Genomic DNA, 23,128 nt, shown 5'->3' on the forward strand with positions numbered 1-23,128 from the left:
CCGGAGTATCCAACATGCTCTAAGGATGTGGATTGGTATGGTATCCGGTGTTGTGTGTATCTTGCATGGCCTATCGAGCCATCCCTCTAGGATGGTTCCGCGCCCCGTAATGGGCTTTGATTTTTTGGTTACTGGATCAGGCGACCAATGAGGGTGCACCCTTTTTGTCTGGACGAGGGGTTTAGTGGAAACCGGTGGCTCCCATGAGGCTGCCTGAGTTATCCAGGCGCTCTCCATTGCGCAGTACTTCTGTACTATGGTTGCCAGGTCAGCGAAGTGTGGTACGTGATGGCGATTGATTGCATTGAGGATTCCCTCGTCCATGCAGTTTTTGCAGAATAATGAGATTGCGTCTTCATCACGGCAGTCTTCGATCTTGTTCTTGATAAGGAGGAATCTAGCCCAAAAGTGATGGATCGTTTCTCGGGACTGATGTTTGATGTGGGTAAGATCGCCTATATCTGGGTGGGTGGGTGGATTTAAGTCCGAACCTTGACCCAATTTGGGTTCTAGGGCTTGAGAAACTTTCGAGCTTAATAGTTCGGGCTCCGGGATATCAACCAATTTCTCAGGCCCACAGTCTGATTCTAAGTTCGGAGTACGAGGCAGGTCTTCTCGCGAGTGAGTATCCGGCTCTGTGAGCTCAGAGATCCGAACATAGTTCGTCCTCAACATAGGGGAAGAGTCTTCACACTGCTCCTCCAATACCACTATCTAATGGGTGATCGATGGAGATTCAATTTCTATCTGATCGGGTTTAAGCCCAATCCGATCATAGTCCGTAGTGACTCCCAAGGCGGCGATGCGATCTAGGAGTTCGTTTAAAGATGACAAGTCCGTCAGATCCATCTGTTCGGAGTATTCTGAGCTGACGCAGAGGCGATTTTTGATGACACGAGAAGTCATCATCGGCCCGATGGCCGAGCGAGCGACCATGGTAAAGCCGCCCAACCGGAGGGTTTGGCTTGAGGCCAGGGCTCCCCCGGAGGTGATGTTGTCCTTGATAACAAGGTGAGCCATCAAGCCTATCTTCGACGCCACAGCGGAACTCTCAATGAAAGCACCAATGTCGGTGTCAAAACCAGCGGATCTCCGGTAGGGGGTCCTGAACTGTGCGTCTAAGGCTAATGGTAACAGGAGGCGGGGGACATGATGTTTACCCAGGTTCGGGCCCTCTCTATGGAGGTAATACCCTACTTCTTGCTTGATTTATCTTGATGAATATGAGTATTACAAGAGTTGATCTACCACGAGATCGTAATGGCTAAACCCTAGAAGTCTAGCCTATGAGGATATGATTGTCGTCCTACGGACTAAACCCTCCAGTTTATATAGACACCGAAGGGGGGCTAGGGTTACACAAAGTCGGTTACAGAGAAAGGAATATTCACATCCGCATCGCCAAAGCTTTCCTTCCACGCAAAGGAGAGTCCCATCCGGACATGGAACAAAGTCTTCTATCTTGTGTCTTCATAGTCCAACAGTCCGGCCACAGTACATAGTCCGGCTGTCTGAGGACCCCCTAATCCAGGACTCCCTCAACAACCCCCTCTTTCCTTCCCCTAACCCTCTCCTTCCCTCCTCCCTCCACTTGGAATAGGAAAGGGGGGGGGGGCGAATCCTACTAGGTTTGGATTCCTAGTAGGACTCCCCCTCCTTGGTGCGCCTCCCCCTTGGCCGGCCTCCCCCAAGGCACAACAGACAATCTCTTAGTCGTGTGCGGTGCCCCCCTCCACAGTTTAACACCTCAGTCATACCGTCATAGTGCTTAGGCGAAGCCCTGCGCCGGTAACATCATCAACACCGTCACCACGCCGTCGTGCTGACGGAACTATCCCTTGGGGCACCCCAAGAGCTCGAGGGATATCATCGTGCTGAACGTGTGCTGAATACGGAGGTGCCGTACGTTCGGTACTTGGATCGTGAAGACGTTCGACTACATCAACTGCGTTACTAAACGCTTCCACTTTCGGTTTACGAGGGTACATGGACACACTCTCCCGTCTCGTTGCTATGCATCTCCTAGATAGATCTTGCGTGATCGTAGGAATTTTTTTGAATTACTACGTTCCCTAACAGTACCGACGCAGTTTCAAGCGACATCACGCCCCCCCCCCCCACACACACACACACATTTAGGTTATGGCAAAGATAATAAAGGGTCGGCCCGTGGACGCAACGAATGGTCGGTTCTCCGTTATTCCTTGACAATTGCAAAGGTAAAGATGAGAGGAATGTTTTTCGATTCAAGATGAGAGGATATTATTGTCACCTCTTTACCTCCATATCCGTACCTTTACAACGATGGTAATACATTCCATGGCGAAAATGTTGAGTGGGGGCCTTACACAACATTCATGAAGGTTATTACTTCAAACATTTAGACGAGGATTTCATATCCTACCGTTGTTAACACCTGAACATACTAGGGTTCCTCCATATGCCCGAGAACTAGGAATTACTCATACATAGAAACAACTAGCATCGAATGGATAACTGTGGTGATCATGAACAATATATCAAAGTAATACACACAATAATCCACCAGGGTTCAATATTACAAAAAGATGAACATGGGGATGGTGGTGTCGATGGTTGATGTGAGAGTCTCCTTGAATGAAGTGACGGTGTAGCGGAGCCCTTCTTGTCGATTTCCCTTCTGAATCCCTTCTGGAGGCTAGGGTTCTTCGATATGATGGAATTTCTGGCATCACGGTATCTTCTCCTCTCGATGAAGACACAGGGGTAATGTAGTTGACCAGGTGGAGCTACGGCTACTGGTACAAGCGTTCATGCTCGTACGAGACATTGTCTTCTTCTCTAGATCCTCATGTGCGCCGAGTTTTCTTCCTGTTTTAATGATGGCCTCATATGGTAGGTTCCTATCACATAAATTGACGTAATTTTTACCTCATATTCTTGGGCTTTCCTCCTTATGCCTCAAAAATCCTCATGGTTGAGATCCTGGTGAAAATAGACAAAAAGACGTGTGTGGTCGCGGTAAAATTCTGGCAAAACCTTTGATTATGACACAAAACACAAGATAAAATAGTGGTAAGAAACTGGACTCATTAGTTGTCCCTCCCACCATGAGAGCATCACGATCGCCGCTCCCGCTCGATCTCGAGGCATCACATGTCGTCGCTCACAACAACGTTGCCCCCTGTTTGCAACGACAAGGGGCCGAGGTGGTCGCCATTGCAGCACCCAACGACACCCCTTGTCGAATCGACGTGTCTAACGGTAGGCCTTGTAGCACCTCCCAAGCCCATAATTGTTCTTCCAGGACGTAGAACGCTATCCAGGTTCTTGTTCTTGAATCGTGGGGTTGGTAATTCTTCTTCTAAACCAAGTTGGCACTAGAATTTCCCTCTCCTTCTCTTCCACATCAAGAGCGCCACTAAGATTGATGACAATAAATTCTGTTTGTCTCTTGTGCTTCAGAGAGGGAGAAAAATTCCTCCATGAAGGAGAAAGCTTGGCAATGACGCCTCTGGTAATGAACTTGTCCGGCGACATACAATTGGAATGCTCAAGTTACTTAGTGAGTGACTGAATTTCATGAGCCTGCTCAATCACGGAGCGGTCATCCATCATCTTGTTGGTTAGGAGAACGAGAAGACGAGTCATGTTGGTCAAGTTGTCGAAGATTGATGAAGGTGGCATTGGTGACAAACTGAGGACAAAAAGGCGGAGGCCGTAGGCGAGGGGGCAATAGTGCACAGGGACAAGAAGAAGATAACAGTACTTGTGTAGACATGAAGAACAACAAGCTGAAAAATAAGATTGAAGAGAGCTTATATACATGGATTACAGTTTACTATATGTACTCTTTCTTGAACCTTGACGTAGCACTCCGCAAATTCATTGGCCGCGGTAAAGGAAACAGTAAACTGTTGCTTAGTCATCACTCAGAGAAGGAGTCCTATCCTAACTAACAACAGTCCTATTCGGAGGTGAAACCCCGTTTACAAAGGATGTAGATAAACCAATTCTTTTTCCAAATATAACATTATCAAAAAACAAAAGAAAAACAAGGCACCAACCCAACCCCACCCGGCCACGGGATGCCTGATGATTGGTGGACGCCAATAATACCCTGCTCTTTCCCCTCTCTTCTTCCTCCTCCGGCCTCCCTGTCGCTCCGCCCCATCCATCCGCGCCTCCAAATAAAGTAAGCTCGGCCACCCGCACCACCGAATCCTCCTCCGCCTCGCAATCCGCCCTCGCCCTCCCGCCACCGCCTCCGCTCCCCGCGACCATCCATCCCCTTCCTCCTCGCGGAGGAGAGGGAGCACGCCGCGCGCGGCCGCCATGGGGTTCTGGGAGGCCTTCCTCAACTGGCTCCGCAGGTATGGTTCTACAAGCATGCGCCCTGGGCGGGCGGGTTCAGATTATCGAGTTTGACGCGCTGTGCATTGCGGGACGGGCGCGGGGGTCCGCGTGCGGGAGATCTGGGAATTCCGGGTCGGTCTAGGATTAGCATGCCTTGGCTGCTCGCTGGATCGGATGCTTGCTGGGGCAGGTTGAACGATATTCGTGCTACCGTATATTTCGTAGGAAGTTGTTTTTGACGGTTGGCACTTGACAGAAAGCTTTGACCTGTATGAAGGTGATGCTGGTTAGCAGCAGCATGGTGTTATTTGTTTTTCTCCATCTGATAGTGCCGGTAATCATAAGGAAAGTTGGTCCTTATGGTTATTTTACGTGAGCCTAGTTCAGATTATGGAGTCTTGTGGCTTCGAGGCGCTTTGTGGTATCTTTGTATGGCAGAACTTCTCGCCATCGACTACACATGGCGATCGCATTATTGATTGAACACGTCGATCGAACTATTTAATTGTGTATGCCTGCCTATCGATAGGAGAGATGAAGGGACACGAAATTCATTCTTATCATTTCTGTGATGGGGTCAATTTATCCCCTGCTAACATCGCCTAGGGCGAGAAGTCATACGACATTTTCTCATGATAGCTATGGTCAATATTTTTTGTTATCCTGCTTTCTTATGGACTCTTATCTTGTCAAGAGAGAAAAAAAGGCCATTTCCAATATGCATTAATTAATGAACTTCCCTGTTCTGCTCAATGAACTCTTAAGAAATCTGGTTCCACCTGTAAGTGACACGTAGTAAATTCTACTCGTTATGTCGTTATGTTGACTAAGATAGGGCTACCACACATACCACGTAATGTTCATCCTCGTCATAAACTTCCTTAAATGTTTAGTTTGTGATAATTTGTCAATGCATACCATTAAATTTTCCATAGTAGAATTAGCCCAAGGTTAGTAATGCTTCTCTTGGAATCTAATCATTGGAATGAAAATGAGTTGCCAGTGGGCTGTATGCTATGATTTGTTTCATTTCTACCTACCTGCCAGGTAGGCTTTGCTTCTTACACATATATAAACTAGGGGCTTGGGTTAAAGGATCTCTTGCACATGCCATCATTAAGTGGTGGAGCACAGTTTTGACTTGTGTGCCAAGAAAATAAATGCACAGACGTAATTAGTTACTCATATTTTCTTCATTGGAGCTTGATTCAAGTATTTACCCTTTTTTTTGTGCGTCTACAGCCTCTTTTTCAAGCAAGAAATGGAGCTTTCATTGATTGGGCTCCAAAATGCTGGGAAAACTTCGCTTGTGAATGTTATTGCTGTAAGTTTCATGCTTTCTTGTCACTATTCATTTCCTGGAGTTGTGCTGATTTACCATCGACGGCCTATTCTGCAGACAGGAGGTTTTAGCGAAGATATGATTCCCACAGTAGGATTCAATATGAGAAAGGTAACCAAAGGAAATGTCACAATAAAATTGTGGGATCTTGGAGGCCAGCCAAGATTCCGGAGCATGTGGGAGAGATACTGCCGTGCTGTTTCTGCAATTGTGTATGTTTCTGTACTGTCTATTTTTATGAATTTTCATAAAGAAAAGCACTGCTCTTTTACTCACCTGACAAGATTCTTTGCTGTTGGTTGTTGCACATGTCTTTATCTTTTTCACATTTTGTTCGTTTTGTTGTATGCTTAATTATATGCATTGGTTAACACCTATATTGTCCAGATACAGTGATAAGGGTACAGATAGCACAATATGTCAATTTTTCAAAAACACAGATATGGGGATATGTTTGTATATATATAAAATAATAATAACAATAATATATAGGAAATAATTATTATATGAATATATATGTCAGTTTAGGAATACTAATAATATGATAGGAAGATGGAAAATGCACCATAAATATGATCCTAGTTTTCTCCAGCCACTGCAACTTTAATTTGAAGCTGCCGAAGAGTAGGATCAGTCACATTTGGGCACAATCTGATCCCCTTCTCGGATATCTTGAGCAAATGTGCTTGAACTCTGTTGTAGCTTCCTCTGTATTCTTGTGTACAATGCTTACAGTACATCTGAATCGGACATTCCCTCCACCCCATGCATCTGCCTCCATAATGCCTACATGATTCCACAAAGGCCTGTTGCTTAGATCATTTGCCAGCACATCCTAAAATAGTGCGAGGCACATGCAACAGTAGACAATGAGAAAATAATTTTTACAAGCAAGGGCACATAGGATAAAATCTCATACTCACCATGGCTAAGAAAATGTCGTTCAGATTTGGTGAGGTGCAGTGCCGGAGTAGTGGCTGCTAGTCTTCCCTTCTCAAGTGCGGTGCCATAGGGGGAGGGAGCAGTGGATGCTGTCCTCTTCCTTCCTCGTACAGGTGTTGCTCAGGTCAGGGGGAGGGAGCAGGGGTGGAGGCGCTAAGATGCGGGAAGGGATCATGGCGGCTGCGCTCAGACGCAGTCGCCGGATGGTGGTGCTCTAATCCGGGCAGGGAGGTTGCTGTGGTGGCGCTCAGATCTAGGAATGGGAATGACGGAGCAATGCTGGCTGGGTCTCTCCTTCTCTGGTGTGGTGGGCTGGTGGCTGGGTATCTCCTTCTCCTGTGCGGTGAGCGGCGGTGCCCTAACAAGGGGAGGGAGCGTCGGTGGCTCGAAGCCCAGGCCGGGAGGGATGAAACGAGAAAAGGGGAGACCGGGAGAGGGGATCGCAGGTATGGATGGACACATGGATTAGGGTTTTCCCGGTTTTTTCGTGTCCGACAAGTATTCTGGGGTATCCCACCAATGTCCGATTTAGTTTAATTTTTGGATTTGGAAAAGAAAAATCCGGGGATACGTATGTGATACGTTTCGGCGGGTGTCCAGACAAATTCTCGTATCCGGGCGTATCTAACCCCTGATACGCCAGTTTCCTGCCGGATCCGGGTAACGTACGTCAATACAGATAAATGCACTGCTGAATTAGTATATTAAATTTATCTACTAATATATTTGGTGAATTGAACTGGTAGACATCCTAGAACTTGAATAATTTTATATTGTCACTGTATTGGCATTCACTCCCAATAAAGTGTATCCTGATTAGTTTGGTACCTTGGGGCACAGATGTTATGGTATCAGTGTAAATTCGTTTTTCCTCAATTATCTAGTCTAAGCACTTACTATAAGAATCTTGTACTCTACTTTCGTTGTCATAATTCTCTTTATGGCAAGGATAAGTGTGAGTTTGACTTGTGACTGTGATTACTAATTGGTCCTTTCACTTAGACTGGATCTAGGATTCCTTGTTTGTTTTTCCTGATTATTCTATTCGCCTAGTATATCTATTCGCCAGGTCTACTATTCTGATTCATTCCCACTTGACGTATGTATATATATATTATTATAGCCAGCTGCATAACAACTGGATCGGGTTTAGGGTTTTTTATGTACGCTTGATCAGTATTTTCTGTTGGAGGCTTTAACAAACTATAAGAAAAAAAAATCTGTATTGCTGATGATTTTTTAAACAATTGCATCTGCAGGTATGTTGTTGATGCTGCAGATCGGGAGAACATGGCTATTGCCAAAAGTGAGCTCCATGACCTTCTGAGCAAGCCATCTTTGACCGGTATCCCATTACTAGTCATTGGCAACAAAATCGACAAGCCTGAAGCTTTCCCTAAGCAAAGTTTCACAGAATTGATGTAAGTACACACAGAAGCTACTATGAACAGATCCAAATTACTCATCAATCGATACCCTATTTGACGAACCATATGCTGCGTTTCAGGGGTCTGAAGGCAATGACTGATCGAGAAGTGGCCTGCTTCATGATATCATGCAAGAACTCGACCAACATTGATTCTGTCATTGACTGGCTGGTGAAGCACTCAAAGAAGAAGAACTGATCCAGATTTGTTGCCTTTGAAGTGCTGCAGATTCTCTCTCTGTTTTTTGCATGGTACTTAGCATTGGGGCTGTAAATTATGTGAGAGGTCTTAATCAGAAAGGTTATGTGTTCATAATTGATAATTGTGTAACCTGTTTTAGCAATCTGTTGGTTGACTGCATCTGGCATTTGGACGCGTGTGCTCTGTTAGGCTGCTACAAAAAGCCTACAACTTACAGAAGTCTTTAGATGCTGCATACTTGCTTGGTGAATTTGGATCTCTGCATGGTTTTGTGCATTTGTCGGTCAATCTGATGAAATGTTGAATTCTGCGGGCGATTGAACGATAGGCACTTATTGCACCTAACATGGGTTGGGTTCCTTAAATTTCTCTAAATTCAAGATAAATACATTTAAGTGTCAGAAAAATTTGAAACATCATACAGGCAGTATATAAATTTGGAGTCCTTGCATGCTTGCAGTTTTTTTTGAAAGAAACATTTTGTGCTGTGAAAACCCAATTTTTTGTGCTCGCTTTTCTCAGCACTATAAACATGTATTAACATATTTAAAGAAAACATGTTGTAACACTTTTTTTTTGCCACAAAACATGTTTTTAATACGTGACACAGTGCTGACATTTTCCCATCATTCAAATGTGCTTCCTTTTTATATATTATTATATATAGTTTCTTTTCGCTGCTATGGGGATTTGATTTTTAATTAACATTCAAATCTAAATATGGGCATCTTTGATTGCAATTTTTTTTGTTTTGTTGATAGCTTACCAAGCTGACCACTTGGCCAAATCTGGGCATCTGTCAAAACTATATGAATCACACGTCTTCCAAATTCGAAGGAAAATCACCTCAAAAGAAATCGAAGGAAAAGGAAATTTCTTTTTGAACTAATGAAAAGGAAAAGGAAAGTTGTCGCCTCGGGTCATCCCGAGTTCTGAATCGGAAGCCCAGACGGGCGAGTCCTCTCCTCGGTTCCCCACAATCGTTCCTAGAGCCAAACATGGCGGCGTCGCTCTCCAAAACCCTCGGCCTCCGGCTGCGAGGCAGCGGCGGCCACCGCCTCCTCCCCTCCCGGCCCTCCACTTCCCACGCGCCCCAGCCACCACCTCCGCCCGCCGCCGCCCCGCTGCCCCCAGGTCTTCGCCCTTACCGCCTCGCGAAATGTCTCGCAGAGCATATTCGAAGTCAAGCCGCCGCCGCCGCCGCCGCCGCCACATTCTAACCAGATTTGTTTCCTCGCGCAGGAGCAGGGAAGGAGGCGGGCGCGTGGTCGAAGCTCTTCCTCTTCGCCCCCGGCGCCATCACCTTCGGCCTCGGCACATGGCAGCTCTTCCGGCGGCAGGAGAAGGTCACATCCCCACTCACGCACCCCCTCCTTAGGCTGGCCGTATGGTTCACGATTAACCCTGGAAATCCTCACTCTGTGCTGTTTCCTGCGCCATCTCAGCTAGAGATGCTGGAGTACAGGACGCGGAGGCTGGAGATGGAGCCCGTGGCGTGGAACGAGACCGTCTCCTCTGCTGTCTCGAGTGATCCGGCTGTGCTGGAGTTCCGGAAGATCGTGTGTGAGGGCGATTTCGACACGGAGAAGTCGGTCTTCCTCGGGCCTCGCTCCCGGAGCATCTCCGGTGTGACTGAAAATGGGTATTATGTGATCACTCCGTTGATACCTCGGCCGACTGAGCCTGGCAGGTAAATTATTTTTTGAAGCAGCATTGTCCTGTTGCAAATGAAACTCTAGTTTCTTCACAGTTCACATTGTCCATTTCCTTTGAGCTGACGTCTTAATTCAGTTCTACACTTCCACTTGGACAAAAAGCCATTTCCAGTTTTACCATAGTCAGGTTTAGAATCTGATTACCATTACGCCTATCATATCCTTTCACAATACAAGGTATCAAACTCATCAAGGAATAAAAACACAACCTGAACTCTAGTTGTCAGTAGTTTTCATGCTTCTTTGTTCTAAATTGACTTCTTTTTGTACCCTTGCACATGTTATCTTTGGGAAAAGATAAAATCAGCAGAGAAAGCATGAACTAAATAGTGAAATTAACCGCTATGTACATATTGGGTTCTGCATATTTGGAGTTTTTTGTGCCTAGAAGTGAAGCATTAGATCTTTGTCTTGTAACTCCTCTTAGCTGTTCTCCTGAACAAGTTTTTGTCACTTAATTAGTAATCCATGAGGAAAGGACCTCTAGTTTCAAAAGGAAAGTAAAAAAGTACTCCCTCCGTCCGGAATTACTTGTCGCGGAAATGGATGAAAATGGATGTATCTATAACTAAAATACATCTAGGTACATCCATTTCTCCGACAAGTATTTCCGGACGGAGGGAGTAAAAGACTAGAAAACGAAAGCAATTCTGTATGGAAATTCCTATACTTCCACATATTGTGGACAACCCATTTACTAATTATTAATAAGAAAGCTATATACAAGTCTATTAAAGGACCAACCGTAGTTGTTAAACTGTACTTCAAGATACTAAAGGAGCCTTCACTTGGGCGTTCGCTTCTGCCAAATATATCTACCTATATCCATGCTAGGTTCAGTGCCTGCAGAGTTTTGAGCGATCAAGCTGCAATCTCATTACCTGAGACTGGTTAGGCTTTGTCTCCCGCAAATCACGATCACAACAAATAAGAATTAATTGATGTTATGCTGAATGTGTTGACCATAGAAATAAACCCTAATGTCTCACCACTTCCCCTTTTATCTAAAACTTTTTGTTTCTAAGAAATGTTTTGTCAGTTTGCAGTCACCCATCCTTGTGAACAGAGGGTGGATTCCTCGTGCTTGGCGTGATAAAAGCATGCAGGATCAGCAGGACCTTGGTGAAACTTTAGATGTGAAAGAGGCTGATAAAAAGACAAATGAAAAAGGTACTTGGTGGAAATTTTGGTCTAAGAAGCCTGAATCTTCTCCAGAGGTGATTTACAGCCCCAACCAAATGTATGCATATCAATAGTTTGCTCATCTGATCAGGCTATCATGTGTTTTTTTACATATTGTTGATATTTTCTGAGTTCGATGGTTCTTGAACTCTCTAAATGATAACACTGTTGCAGTCCATTAAAGGATAACTTCTATGTATAATTGTTAACTTAACCTGCTTTTAATCTCACAAATGCAGTTATTGATGGTTGCTAGAATATTTAGTATGTAAGTGAGCTGGTTGGGTCTTATGTCAGTTTTGAGTCAATACATGCTGCCACACTTGTACACATATAAAAACCACCATGGTATTCTGGTAGGAACCGGATCCCTACCAGGGCGTGGTCTCAGGTTGTAGGGATGGAAGGAGGGATGGCGTGGAGGAAGGCGTGGTCGCCGGCGCTGGGGTGCCGTCGTTGTGTGCGCGAGAGAGAGAGAGAGCAGGGGCGGCGGCTAGGGTTAGGTCTCCCGGCTCCCTAAGGAAGCCGAGCAAATATGATTGCTTCTTGCTTAATCCCAAAATGGATCCTTACACGAGTTTATATAATCCTCCTAATAAGATAATTGGGCTAAGCCCCTAATAACGATAAGATAAACTGGGCCACAACTAACTGGGCTAAGCTCCTAATATGCCGGTCATAACATCTCTCCCCGCCTGCACAAACAGTTCGTCCTCGAGCTGGAAGGCGGGGAAGATCAACGGTTGCCAAACACCTCCGCGTCAACTGGGGCGGGCTGGTCGCCGAGCCCGGCGGCGGCGGGGTCCTCCTCAATGTAGTCTGCAGCCTCCAGGTAGAAGAGTCGTGGGCAGACGTGGTCCGGTACGTAGGGCTCGTCGCAGTTGAAGCACAACCCTTGGCGGCGACGCTCGAGTTGCTCGGACGGGGTGAGCCTGCGGAACGGGCGTGCCGCAGCCGCGACGAGGGGCGCCGCGGAAGTCTGGACAGGCCGACCCTGCGCGGGAACTTCCGGCTAGGGTGGCGGCCCAGCGGCCCGGGGCGGTGGCGCCTGCTGGATGGCCACCGCGCGATGCTCGAACGCGCGGGCGTAGTACATGGCCGTTTGGAGGTTCTGTGGCCCGCGCATCTCCACGTCCACGCAGATGTGGTCCGGTAGGCCGCCGACGAAGAGCTCAGCCCGCTGACGAGCCGAAACGCCGGGGGTGTGGCACGCCAGTGCCTGGAAGCGGTCGGCGAAGTCTTGCACCGAGGTGAGGAACGGAAGACGGCTCCCGCGTATAGGCGGACCGAAGCGCAAGAGGCACAATTCGCGGAAGCGCTCCCATGGTAGCATGCCGCCTTCGTCCTGTTCGAGGGCGTAGTACCACGTCTGCGCGGCTCCTCGGAGATGATACGAGGCGATCCAGGTGCGGTCGAACACGAGCGTGCGCTGTCCCCTGAAAAATTGGTCGCATTGGTTGAGCCAATTCAAGGGGTCGACGGTGCCGTCGTAGGTCGCGAACTCCAACTTGGAGAATCTCGGCGGCGTCTGGACGTGGGCAACGGGCGGGTGCGCCTCGTCGGCACGGAGCAGCGAGGATGACAGGGCCGAGAAGGCGGGCATTAGGGTGCCGCCCTGGAACAGGGGCTCGTCGACGCTGGCGAAGGGCTTGGCGTAGCCCGAGGACCCGCCAAACTGCATGGCCGGGTGCGTCGCCGGCGGGGGCAGCACGTGCGGCCCGACCGAGGCCGTCGTGTAGACCGGCTCAAGGGACCCAGCGAGCCAGGCCGGTAACGAAGACGACAGGGGAAATCGGACCTGGTGGATGGGCACCCCCGGGCCCGTCGTCGGGATGCCCAGGGCCGCGGTCGACGGTGGTGGTGGCTGCAGTTGTTGCCCCGGCTGCATGGTGGAGGCGCCGGGGTTCGTCGCTGGTGGCGGCTGCCACGGCAGCTGCTGCATGGCGGCGGCGACGGGGGTCGCCGAGGATGGCGGCTGCCACGGTGGCTGCGGCGGCGGCGGGGCGGTGGCGAAGGGCACAGGCGGCTGCGGCCCATAGGATCTCGCGAGGAACGTGTAGGTGCTCGTGACCGCCTGGGTGAGATCCCGGATGGCAACCGTCATCTCCTCTGGGGTGAAGACGACGGGGACGGTCGCGGCGGAGGTGACCGGCACCGGCAAGAGCGGGGCGCTGGCCATCGGGGCGGTCGTCACGGTTGGCAGCAGGAGGGTCGGGTTGGGGGGCGGTGAGGACATGATCGCACCGAAGCTATCTGATACCAAATTGGTAGGAACCGGATCCCTACCAGGGCGTGGTCTCGGGTTGTAGGGATGGAAGGAGGGATGGCGTGGTCGCCGGCACTGGGGCGCGCGCGAGAGAGAGAGAGCAGGGGCGGCGGCTAGGGTTAGGTCTCCCGGCTCCCTAAGGAAGCCGAGCAAATATGATTGTTTCTTGCTTAATCCCAAAACGGATCCTTACACGAGTTTATATAATCCTCCTAATAAGATAATTGGGCTAAGCCCCTAATAACGATAAGATAAACTGGGCCACAACTAACTGGGCTAAGCCCCTAATATGCCGGTCATAACATATTCATTACTCCTTCCGATCCATAATAAGTGCCGCATTTTGAACTAAGGTTGAACTAACCTTAGTTCAAAACTGCGACACTTATTTTGGATCGGAGGGAGCATCTTATTTTATATATTTAGGAATTTCATTTATTTGTATCATCATTATCTTATACGATGTAACTATACCCTTTACTTGGCAGACACAAAATTGATGCATCTTACTTTGTACAGATTGAAAAACCTGTAAAGCCTCCTGTAAGAGTTATTGGAGTAATCCGAGGAAGTGAGAAGCCCAGCATATTTGTTCCACCTAATGAACCTAGTAATGGCCAGTGGTTTTACGTGGATGTCCCCATGATTGCACGTGCATGTGGCCTCCCTGAGAACACTGTCTATATAGAAGATATGAATGAAGACATCTCTGCAAGTAATCCTTATCCTCTTCCAAAAGATGCCAATGCTTTGATTCATCACTCGGTGATGCCAGATGACCATCTGAAATACACCTTTACATGGTAAGTGCCCCCAATTCATCAACCTTGTCTCCAGTTGGGTATACAGAATATATAATAGTATTTTCAAGAGTCATCTAATCAGGGATATTGTATTATACCATTTTGCGTCAGTTATATCTTTTGGGCTGCTGTCACTAGAACCTAGAAGTGTTGTGCTTCTCATAGAAAATTCGAGGGCAGTTTCTGGCTGTATCCGACATACGCAATTGCTTTGAGGTTTATTGTAGCTACAAATCAAATTGCTGTTATTATCTGATGACTTGAGTTTGAAAGTTCAGTACCATACCATGATAGTCGATGTCTGTCTAAGCACATATGCGCTGAACATGCAAAATCAGTTTTCTTTTCTTCTCTGACTTAATTGCTTATCCATACAGGGGGGAAAAGATTATTAGTAAGCTATGCGCCTCTAGTACAGTAATACTCGAATGATGAGTTGGTATCTTGCCTATTGCTTGGATGAATCTAACTTGTATCATGCATCTGGTAACCGTCTTTGGAGTTGTTGCACGTGGTACTTGCAGCCATAGCATAATGCTTGTGTGCCAACTTACAGAATTATGGGATGTTCTATCATGATCTAACATTTTGACTGAAGCACTAGGATCTAGGATAGGAAAAGAATGTGTTGGAGAAATCAGAGAATAGCATCCGGTGTTGCATTCTTGAAATCCCTTAGGTATCCCAGTCTATACCGGCAATATGTGATCAGCTCAGAAGTTCATTAGTGCACGGACGATTTTGCACATTCCCATTCATATTTCTTAATTATGCTGTTGATGGTGGCTGTCTTGCGACCACTTTTATCTTTTGTGATTACCAGGTACACTCTTTCTGCTGCTGTGACTTACATGGCCGCAAAGCGGATAAAGGCAAAGAAGGTGAGGCTATAGCAGGAGTGCAGGACCGAAGCCCAATAAAGCCTTTCCTCCAACGTGTAACTATTTATATGAAGCTTAAGTTCATGGTGCTTCAGAAGGAGCGTGCAAGCGTTACATCTGTAATCTCCGGCGAATGATTCATTAAACCATTGTTTTCGCATTTGATACCAGGCATCGCTCAGCTGACTGAGCTCGGAGAATTACAGAGCTACACAAGTTTTGTTAGCCTACCATCCAGGGAAAGGAAGAAGACATTGCTAACTATTCCAGTTCCTCGTAGAATGTTTTTTGAATTGTTTTATTGGCGACTGTTGGCAGAGACATTGATGCGCTGGGTTGGCCCATTTATAACTTTAAACGACAAGTCATTTTCCACCACCACCACCGCCACTTACCAAGACGGCTGCTCCGAGGTCAGCTGAGCAGCAAAGCGAACAGGGATTGTCCTGTCCCTATGGGGAATCAATCCCCTTCTGATGGCGCTCTCGCGTCAGAATTTCTGCAGTGCTTTGCCGAATCCATGTTCAAACGCAGCACAGCTCTTGAGAGCCTAATGGTCCTCTTACTCTACTCTTGGCCTCCAGTTTTGGTTATGATGCTGTTTTCTCTGCTTGTCCTCTGCATCTCTTGGCTGCTGGTGGTGTCACTTTTCCCTCTGCGTCTCCTCCGGCGATGTTCTTGTATCAGGCAGGTGTGAATAGGGCAAATGGTTTTTCTGGTACCCTACAGCCAGCCTACTGGTGTGGTAGTGGTACCATGTGTCTGGAGAAAGCAGGTCAACAATGCATGTGATGATGTGATGGTAGGGTGTAATTGTAGAAAAAATAATTAGAGTGGTACCTTGAGGAGGAGTTGATGTGATGGTGGCAGTAGCCTGGCCCTGGCTGCTACCCGTGCACGGTACGCCGTGCTGCAGCTGCTTAAATGGCCGTCTATATCCGCTCGTACAGCCGCGCTAATCTTACGAGAGGACGCCCAATCAATCGATCGCCCTTGAACCTGTAAGACAATAAGTTTTGGGGAACCAGCACAACCCTCTAGGGATGGCTTATTTCATTATATATAATGGTTATGTTACAATATGTACCACATACGTACATAGGTACAGAAGCTATACATAGTCTAACACCCTCCCTCAATCTTAGCCACTTTCTAAAGAACTGAGAAGGGTAAGATTGCGCCTACAAGCCTCAAACTGTGGCAGCGGTAAAGGCTTAGTGAAGATGTCTGTAAGTTGATCCTTAAATGAGATAAACTTGATCTGGAGTTGCTTCTGTGATACACGTTCCCGTACAAAGTGATAGTCAACTTCAATGTGTTTCATTCGGGCATGAAATACTGGATTTGCAGAAAGGTATGTAGCACCGATGTTATCACACCAAAGAATAGGAGGTTGTGGTTGAGACAAACCCAACTCCTGAAGCAAAGACTGCACCCAAATAATCTCTGCAGTAGCATTAGCCACAGCCTTGTACTCAGCTTCAGTACTGCTACGTGACACAGTAGCCTGTTTCCGAGCACTCCAGGCGATCAAATTAGAGCCAAATAATACTGCATAACCCCCCGTGGATCGCCTGTCATCTGGGCTACCAGCCCAATCTGCATCAGAGAAGGCCGAAAGGACCCGAGAGGAAGTCGGCCGAATATGCATACCAAATGTCAGGGTGAACTGAACATAACGAAGAATGCGTTTAACAGCAGCCCAATGAGTATCTCTGGGAGCCTGAAGATACTGACAAACCCTGTTAACAGCATAAGAGATATCTGGTCTCGTGATCGTCAAGTACTGAAGTCCACCAACAATGCTCCTGTACTCTGTGGCATCCGCAGGAGACAAAAGTTCACCATCAACAGCTGTTATCTTGTCGGTAGACGACATGGGTGTGGTGGTCGGTTTGCACTTCAGCATGCCAGCTCTCTGTAACAACTCCAAGGAGTACTTCTTCTGCGTAAGGACAAGACCAGTAGCACGAGAAGTGACCTCAACTCCAAGAAAGTAGTGAAGCTTCCCAAGATCTTTGACCGCAAAATCAGCACCAAGAGAGCAGACAAGAGCATCAGCAGCATACTGAGAAGAGCTGATAAGGATAATATCATCGACATATACCAAAAAATACATAGTGACTTCTGGCTTCTGTAGAAGAAATAACGAAGTGTCAGCAGTAGACGGCACAAACCCATGAGCACGAAGGGCAGAGGCAAGGCGGGCATGCCAGGCACGAGGAGCTTGCTTCAAACCATATAGTGCTTTGGAAAGACGACAGATATAGTCAGGACGATCAGGATCAGAGAAACCAGGCGGCTGTTTCATATAAACCTCTTCCTCCAAAAATCCATGTAGAAAAGCATTCTGCACATCAAGTTGACGAAGTGACCAACCACGAGAAACAGCAATGGAGAGAAGAAGCCGAATAGTGGTAGGCTTGACGACAGGACTGAAGGTGTCCTCATAGTCAAGACCATGACGCTGCCGAAAACCGCGAGCAACAAGTCGCGCTTTGTAACGCTCAATAGATCCATCCGAATGCTTCTTCACTTTGAATACCCATTTTGAGTCAATAACATTTACCCGTGGTGGTGGAGGAACGAGAGTCCATGTCTTGTTACGAAGAAGAGCATGAAACTCCTGCTCCATAGCCTCTCGCCAATGTGGAATGCGCAGGGCAGCCTGATATGAGCGAGGCTCAGAAGATGGATCCGGAACAGCAGCAGCCAAACAAGCAGCCAACCAAGCAACCGTACCATCCTTACGTTCCTTAGGTTTGAAAATGCCACTGCGACTGCGTGTATGTGGTCGGGACACAGGAACCACCGAGGTTGACGGAGCAGCCTGCAACGGGCTGGAGGACGGCGACGTTGACGAGTCAGCCGGTGACGAGGAGCCAGTCACGGTAGCCTCGGACTCGGTTGGCGAAGAAGGCCGACCCACCGGCGAAACCGGCAGAGCAGACGAAGCAGCTGGCGACTCCGGCATCACAGACCGGGCCGATGGCGAGCTCGGCATAGTGGGCCGTGGCGCGCCCGGTGTCGCGGGCCGATCCGCTGATGAAGGCGACGTGAGGACCCGAGCCGCGGGCGAAGACGGCGTGACGGGCCGAGCCGCAGGCGAAGACGGCGTGACGGGCCGAGCCGCGGGCGACTCGGCGGCCGCTGGCGAAACGGACCGAGCAGTGGAGATGCTCGGCGCGACGGGCTCGTCGGGTGACCATGCATGGGCATGCGAATCGATGCCATGCAACATAGGGCGATCGACGTGCCCACCAGAAGACGACGATGATGATGGTGAATCCTCCAACAGCTCTAAACGAGCTCCACGTCCGGTTCTTGCACCATGGTTAGGTAACAGCAAAGGAGAGTATGCAACATCATCAAATTGGTCAGAAGCAACAGAGGATGAATGCAGGGATGGTGGTTCGATAGTGGACACAGGAAGGTTGGCAAAGGGAAAAACATGCTCATCAAACACGACGTCCCGAGATATATAGACACGATTAGTGGGAACATGAAGACATTTGTAACCTTTATGAAGAGAGCTATAGCCAAGAAAAACACACTTCTTAGAACGAAACTCAAGCTTGCGCTTGTTATATGGACGAAGATGCGGCCAGCAAGCACACCCAAATACCTTGAGAAAGGTATAATCAGGTTGTTCATTAAGGAGAACCTCAATGGGAGTCTTCATGTTTAAAACACGAGTAGGAGTACGGTTGATGAGAAAGCATGCAGTGGTGAAAGCATCACTCCAAAACCGAAACGGAACAGATGCATGGGCCAAAAGAGTAAGACCAGCTTCAACAATATGACGATGCTTATGTTCGACTGAACCATTCTGCTGATGTGTATGTGGACATGCTAAACGATGAGCTATCCCAAGCGACTGAAAGAAAGAGTTGAGGTTGCGATACTCGCCCCCCCAGTCTGACTGGACATGAACAATTTTGTGCTTGAGAAGACGTTCAACATGTTTTTGAAACTGAACAAAAATATCAAACACATCAGATTTGCGTTTAATAAGGTAAAGCCAGGTAAAGCGACTATAAGCATCAACGAAACTGATATAGTAATTATGACCACTGACAGAAGTCTGAGCAGGACCCCATACATCTGAAAACACAAGTTCTAAAGGATGTTTCACCTCACGACTGGACTCCGAAAAAGGAAGTTGATGACTCTTCCCCTGCTGACAAGCATCACACACTGCTACATCTTTATGACTAGACAAACTAGGAAGCTCATGACGATGCAAAATATGACGGACAATAGGTGTGGCCGGGTGACCAAGACGAGCATGCCACTGTGACGGAGAGACCCGAACTCCACTGAAAACACGAGCGACACCAGGATGCTCCAGACGGTAGAGGCCCTGGCACAACCGCCCACTAAGAAGAATGTCCCTCGTGCCCCGATCCTTAATAAAAAGATCAAAAGGGTGAAATTCACAAAGCACATTATTATCACGTGTGAGTTTAGGAACTGAAAGAAGATTACGGGTCACAGATGGAACTCGAAGAACATTGCGAAGCTGAAGACTCCTATTGGCATGTCTAGTGAGAAGAGATGCTTGACCAATATGAGAGATGTGCATACCTGCTCCATTGGCGGTGTGGATCTTGTCGGAGCTATGATAGGGTTCACGAGTGTGAAGCTTCCCCATCTCGCTGGTTAGATGCTCTGTCGCCCCAGAGTCCATGTACCAGTGTGGATCGATGGAGTAGGACTGAGTGTGTCCCTGTTGCTTCTGCGGCGCGGGACGATCAGCCATGGCGACCTGACGGGCATTGTTGCGTGTATCTTTGCCGTCATTGCCAAGACCAAGGAAGCTTCGCTGGAAGCGCTTATGACACTTGGAGGCCCAGTGCCCATCGCGGCCACAAAGCTGACACACACGTGGACCGCCAGCCCCCGGTAAGGTCGCAGTAGGTGGGGGGGCCGAGGCGGGCGACGGTGGCAGCCCCAAGGGAGACCGGGGTGATGAAGAAGAGAGGCCACCCTTGGTGGCGGCGTTGGCCGAGAGGGAGCCAGTGCCCCTGGCGCGGCGAGTCTCGACCCGTTTCTCAGTGAGAAGGAGCCGAGAGAAAACCTCGTGTGCCAGCATGGGTGTCGAGTTGCCCCGCTTGTTGATGATCTCGACTAAGGCATCATACTCCTCATCAAGACCATTGACAATAAACGAGTTGAACTCGGAGTCGGTGAGGGGCTGTCCAATGGAGGCCAATGTGTCGGCGAGGCCCTTGACCTTGTTGTAGAACTCAGTGGCAGTGGAGTCAAGCTTCTGACACTCTCCAAGCTGACGACGGAGTGCAGAGACACGAGCCTGGGACTGCGCTGCAAAGGTGCGCTCAAGGATGGTCCAGGCCTCATGAGACGTCTTCGCGAAGACAACAAGGCCGGCAACTGCCGGCGAGAGCGACCCCTGGATGGAGGAGAGGTTCGCCTGGTCCTGCCCCGTCCAGACGCGATGGGCCGGATTGTAAACCGGACCGTGCACGCTGTCTACCAGCGCGGGTGGGCAGGGAAGCGATCCGTCGACGTAGCCTAGCAGATAGTGACTCCCCAAGAGCGGGAGAACCTGCGCACGCCAGAAGATGTAGTTGTCGGCGGAGAGCTTGATGGTGATGAGATGACCGAAGTGAAACGGCGGCGGCGAAGACAATCCCATCGAGGAGGCTGCCTGGGGTGCAAACACCATGGAGGCAGCCGGAGGCACCGAAGCCGATGCGGGAGGAGGCGGGACCGCAGCCAGGGCGGGCGCCGTAAAGCTCGCGGCCGGTGCGGACGCCGCAAGGCCCGCGGCCGGGGCGGACGCCGCCAACCCCGCCAGCGGGGCAGTGTGATCCGCTTGCGGCAGGAGCGGCGGGACGACGTCTGCGGAGTCCGCAGCGGACGGCGGCGCCGCGGTGTGGACCACGAGGTCACGCCCAAGCGAGGGCGCCGGCGGCGTGGAAAAGACGGAGCCGATGCTCCTTGTCCCGATCGGAGCCGGAACAGAGACGGCATCGAGCGGGAGGTTGAGCAGAGCCGCAAGAGAGGCCGGGAGAAAGCCCGCAACAGTGGAACCGGTGGTGGCGGCGCTCGACATGGCGGTGGCGCGATCGGTGGCGCGGCGGCGGCGGTGAAGGCGGCGGCGGCTGCGGCGGCGGTGCGGGTATTAGGGTTTAGAAGCGGAAGCGGTCGTAACCTAGCGTGATACCATGTAAGACAATAAGTTTTGGGGAACCAGCACAACCCTCTAGGGGTGGCTTATCTCATTATATATAATGGTTGTGTTACAATATGTACCATATACGTACATAGATACATAAGCTATACATAGTCTAACAGAACCACCAACCCGTAAACCACCAGTGCCCAGTTCTCGCCATTTATTATGTAATGTACCGCGGCGCCGAAGATCGCCCTAAATGACAAGGCAAGACACTGCTCCTAACAAGAAAGATTCTACTTCCTCACCAGGCAGCCAGCCAGCCAGCCAGCCAGGCCAAGAGATGAGGACACATGTTTCTCGGGCTTACATAGGATTCTTCCAACCACGATTCCCTCCTTGGTACACCAGCATACTTGCATGTGTTTTGCAATGCGGCATGCGTCCCATGTCGACCAGTAACTCTCAGAGAAGGGTGTTTTACATGATCCGCAGGGTGGCCATTATTATTACCACAGGCTAAAGAACACGCCGAGAGTCTCAGAGAAGGAACGTGACAAGATTGCAGCTGCAGTGGTGCGAGGGCCGATCGAGGCCAGTAGAAGCCGTCGTCATCATCTCCTCACTCGCTGTCACTTTCGCTGTCTGTCTATAGTAACACTCTGTACTAGCGGTAGCAGTAGTAGTACCGCTGGCTGGCTGGGTTGGGTTGGTTGTGGCGAGGCGAGTGGCAGCTAGCAGGGAGGGGAGGCAGATGTGGAAGGGGTCGAAAATGTCAAGGCCTAGCAATGTAGTCATCGGAGTTGGAGCCGCTGAATCATGGCAGCGATCACTGCCACGCTCAGCTTCGCCGGCTTCCTTTGTCAACAAAGCGCAGCACAGCAGGCACGCCACGCCTGCTCTGCTCTGCTCTTCCGGGTCCTTCCCTTCCTTTCCCATGGCAGCGCGGAAAGGAGGCCATTTAATACGTCCGTCCTATGATCCCATTCATTAACTACCTGAAGGTACTAGTAGTAGTACTGCTGTCGATCTTCATTTTGTGTCCAGCCTGGGCATTAAGAGCAACTCCAACGGAACGGGTGACCCAAACGGACACAGATTATATGCCCGTTTTTTGTCCGTTTAGATCGTCTGTCCGCCTAGCGGGGATATGAGGTGCACACTCTCAGCCCGTAGATGTACCCAACGCACGATGCCGAAAAATCCATCCTGTCCCGCTCGCAAGCACGTCCGTCTTCGCAGCAGAGCTCGAGCTCGCCTCCCCGTGCGCACTCGTTCTGCCCGCGCTGTCGTGTTCCTCCATAGCCGTCGCGAGGCTGCCGGTGTGGAGCTTTCTTCCCGTGCCATTGTGTTCCTCCGTCGTCGCCGCGTTCCTTCCGTGCCGCCGCGACCTGCACTGTCGGCACTACCGGCCGCCTACCCCGCTGTAGCCGCTGCCTCGTCCAAATGCGGCCTGCACTCCCTGCCGCCCGCCCCGGCGCAGCCGCTGCCTTCTCTAAATGCGGCGAGCGGCCGGTCGGCCGCCCTGCCGCAGCCGCTGCCTCCTCCAGACACGCCTGCACCGCCAGCCGCTGCCTCCTCCAGACACGCCTGCACCGCCAGCCGCCCGCCCCGCCGCAACCGCAGCCTTCCTCCCGCGTCGCAGCCGCAGCTTGCGCCGGCGTGCTAGTCACGGTAGTTGCAGCTGGGTCGCTGAAAGGTGGGACCAGACCGGACACGAGAGGACAGGAGCGGACCAGAGCGAGCGACGCGAGCGTTCGCTTTTGTCCGTCGTGGACCCATTTGTGCCTCAAATTTGGGCCCAGATTGAGTTGGGACGGACAGCATGCGGATTGCAGGCGGACGCTCTGTCCGTTTGGGTTGCCCCGTTGGGTCAATTTTTATGTCCGAAT

The 23,128-nt window shown here is 49.6% G+C and overlaps 2 protein-coding genes across 2 annotated transcripts; both read left to right on the plus strand.

Moving 5' to 3' along the window:
- The first annotated feature begins 4,101 nt into the window (after positions 1-4,101).
- On the plus strand, positions 4,102-8,540 carry LOC119291332 (ADP-ribosylation factor-like protein 8a). Its single transcript, XM_037570080.1, has 5 exons — positions 4,102-4,352; positions 5,578-5,659; positions 5,735-5,889; positions 7,879-8,040; positions 8,127-8,540. The coding sequence occupies exons 1-5, from the start codon at positions 4,315-4,317 to the stop codon at positions 8,242-8,244; spliced, it is 555 nt and encodes a 184-aa protein (XP_037425977.1). The 5' UTR covers positions 4,102-4,314; the 3' UTR covers positions 8,245-8,540.
- A 640-nt stretch (positions 8,541-9,180) lies between these two features.
- LOC119291333 (surfeit locus protein 1-like) lies at positions 9,181-15,472 on the plus strand. Its single transcript, XM_037570081.1, has 6 exons — positions 9,181-9,381; positions 9,490-9,593; positions 9,693-9,937; positions 11,002-11,179; positions 13,930-14,213; positions 15,037-15,472. The coding sequence occupies exons 1-6, from the start codon at positions 9,246-9,248 to the stop codon at positions 15,104-15,106; spliced, it is 1,017 nt and encodes a 338-aa protein (XP_037425978.1). The 5' UTR covers positions 9,181-9,245; the 3' UTR covers positions 15,107-15,472.
- The last annotated feature ends 7,656 nt before the right edge of the window (positions 15,473-23,128 follow it).

The sequence above is a fragment of the Triticum dicoccoides genome, chromosome 4B, assembly GCF_002162155.2.
Source record: "Triticum dicoccoides isolate Atlit2015 ecotype Zavitan chromosome 4B, WEW_v2.0, whole genome shotgun sequence".
NCBI classification, from domain to species: Eukaryota; Viridiplantae; Streptophyta; class Magnoliopsida; order Poales; family Poaceae; genus Triticum; species Triticum dicoccoides.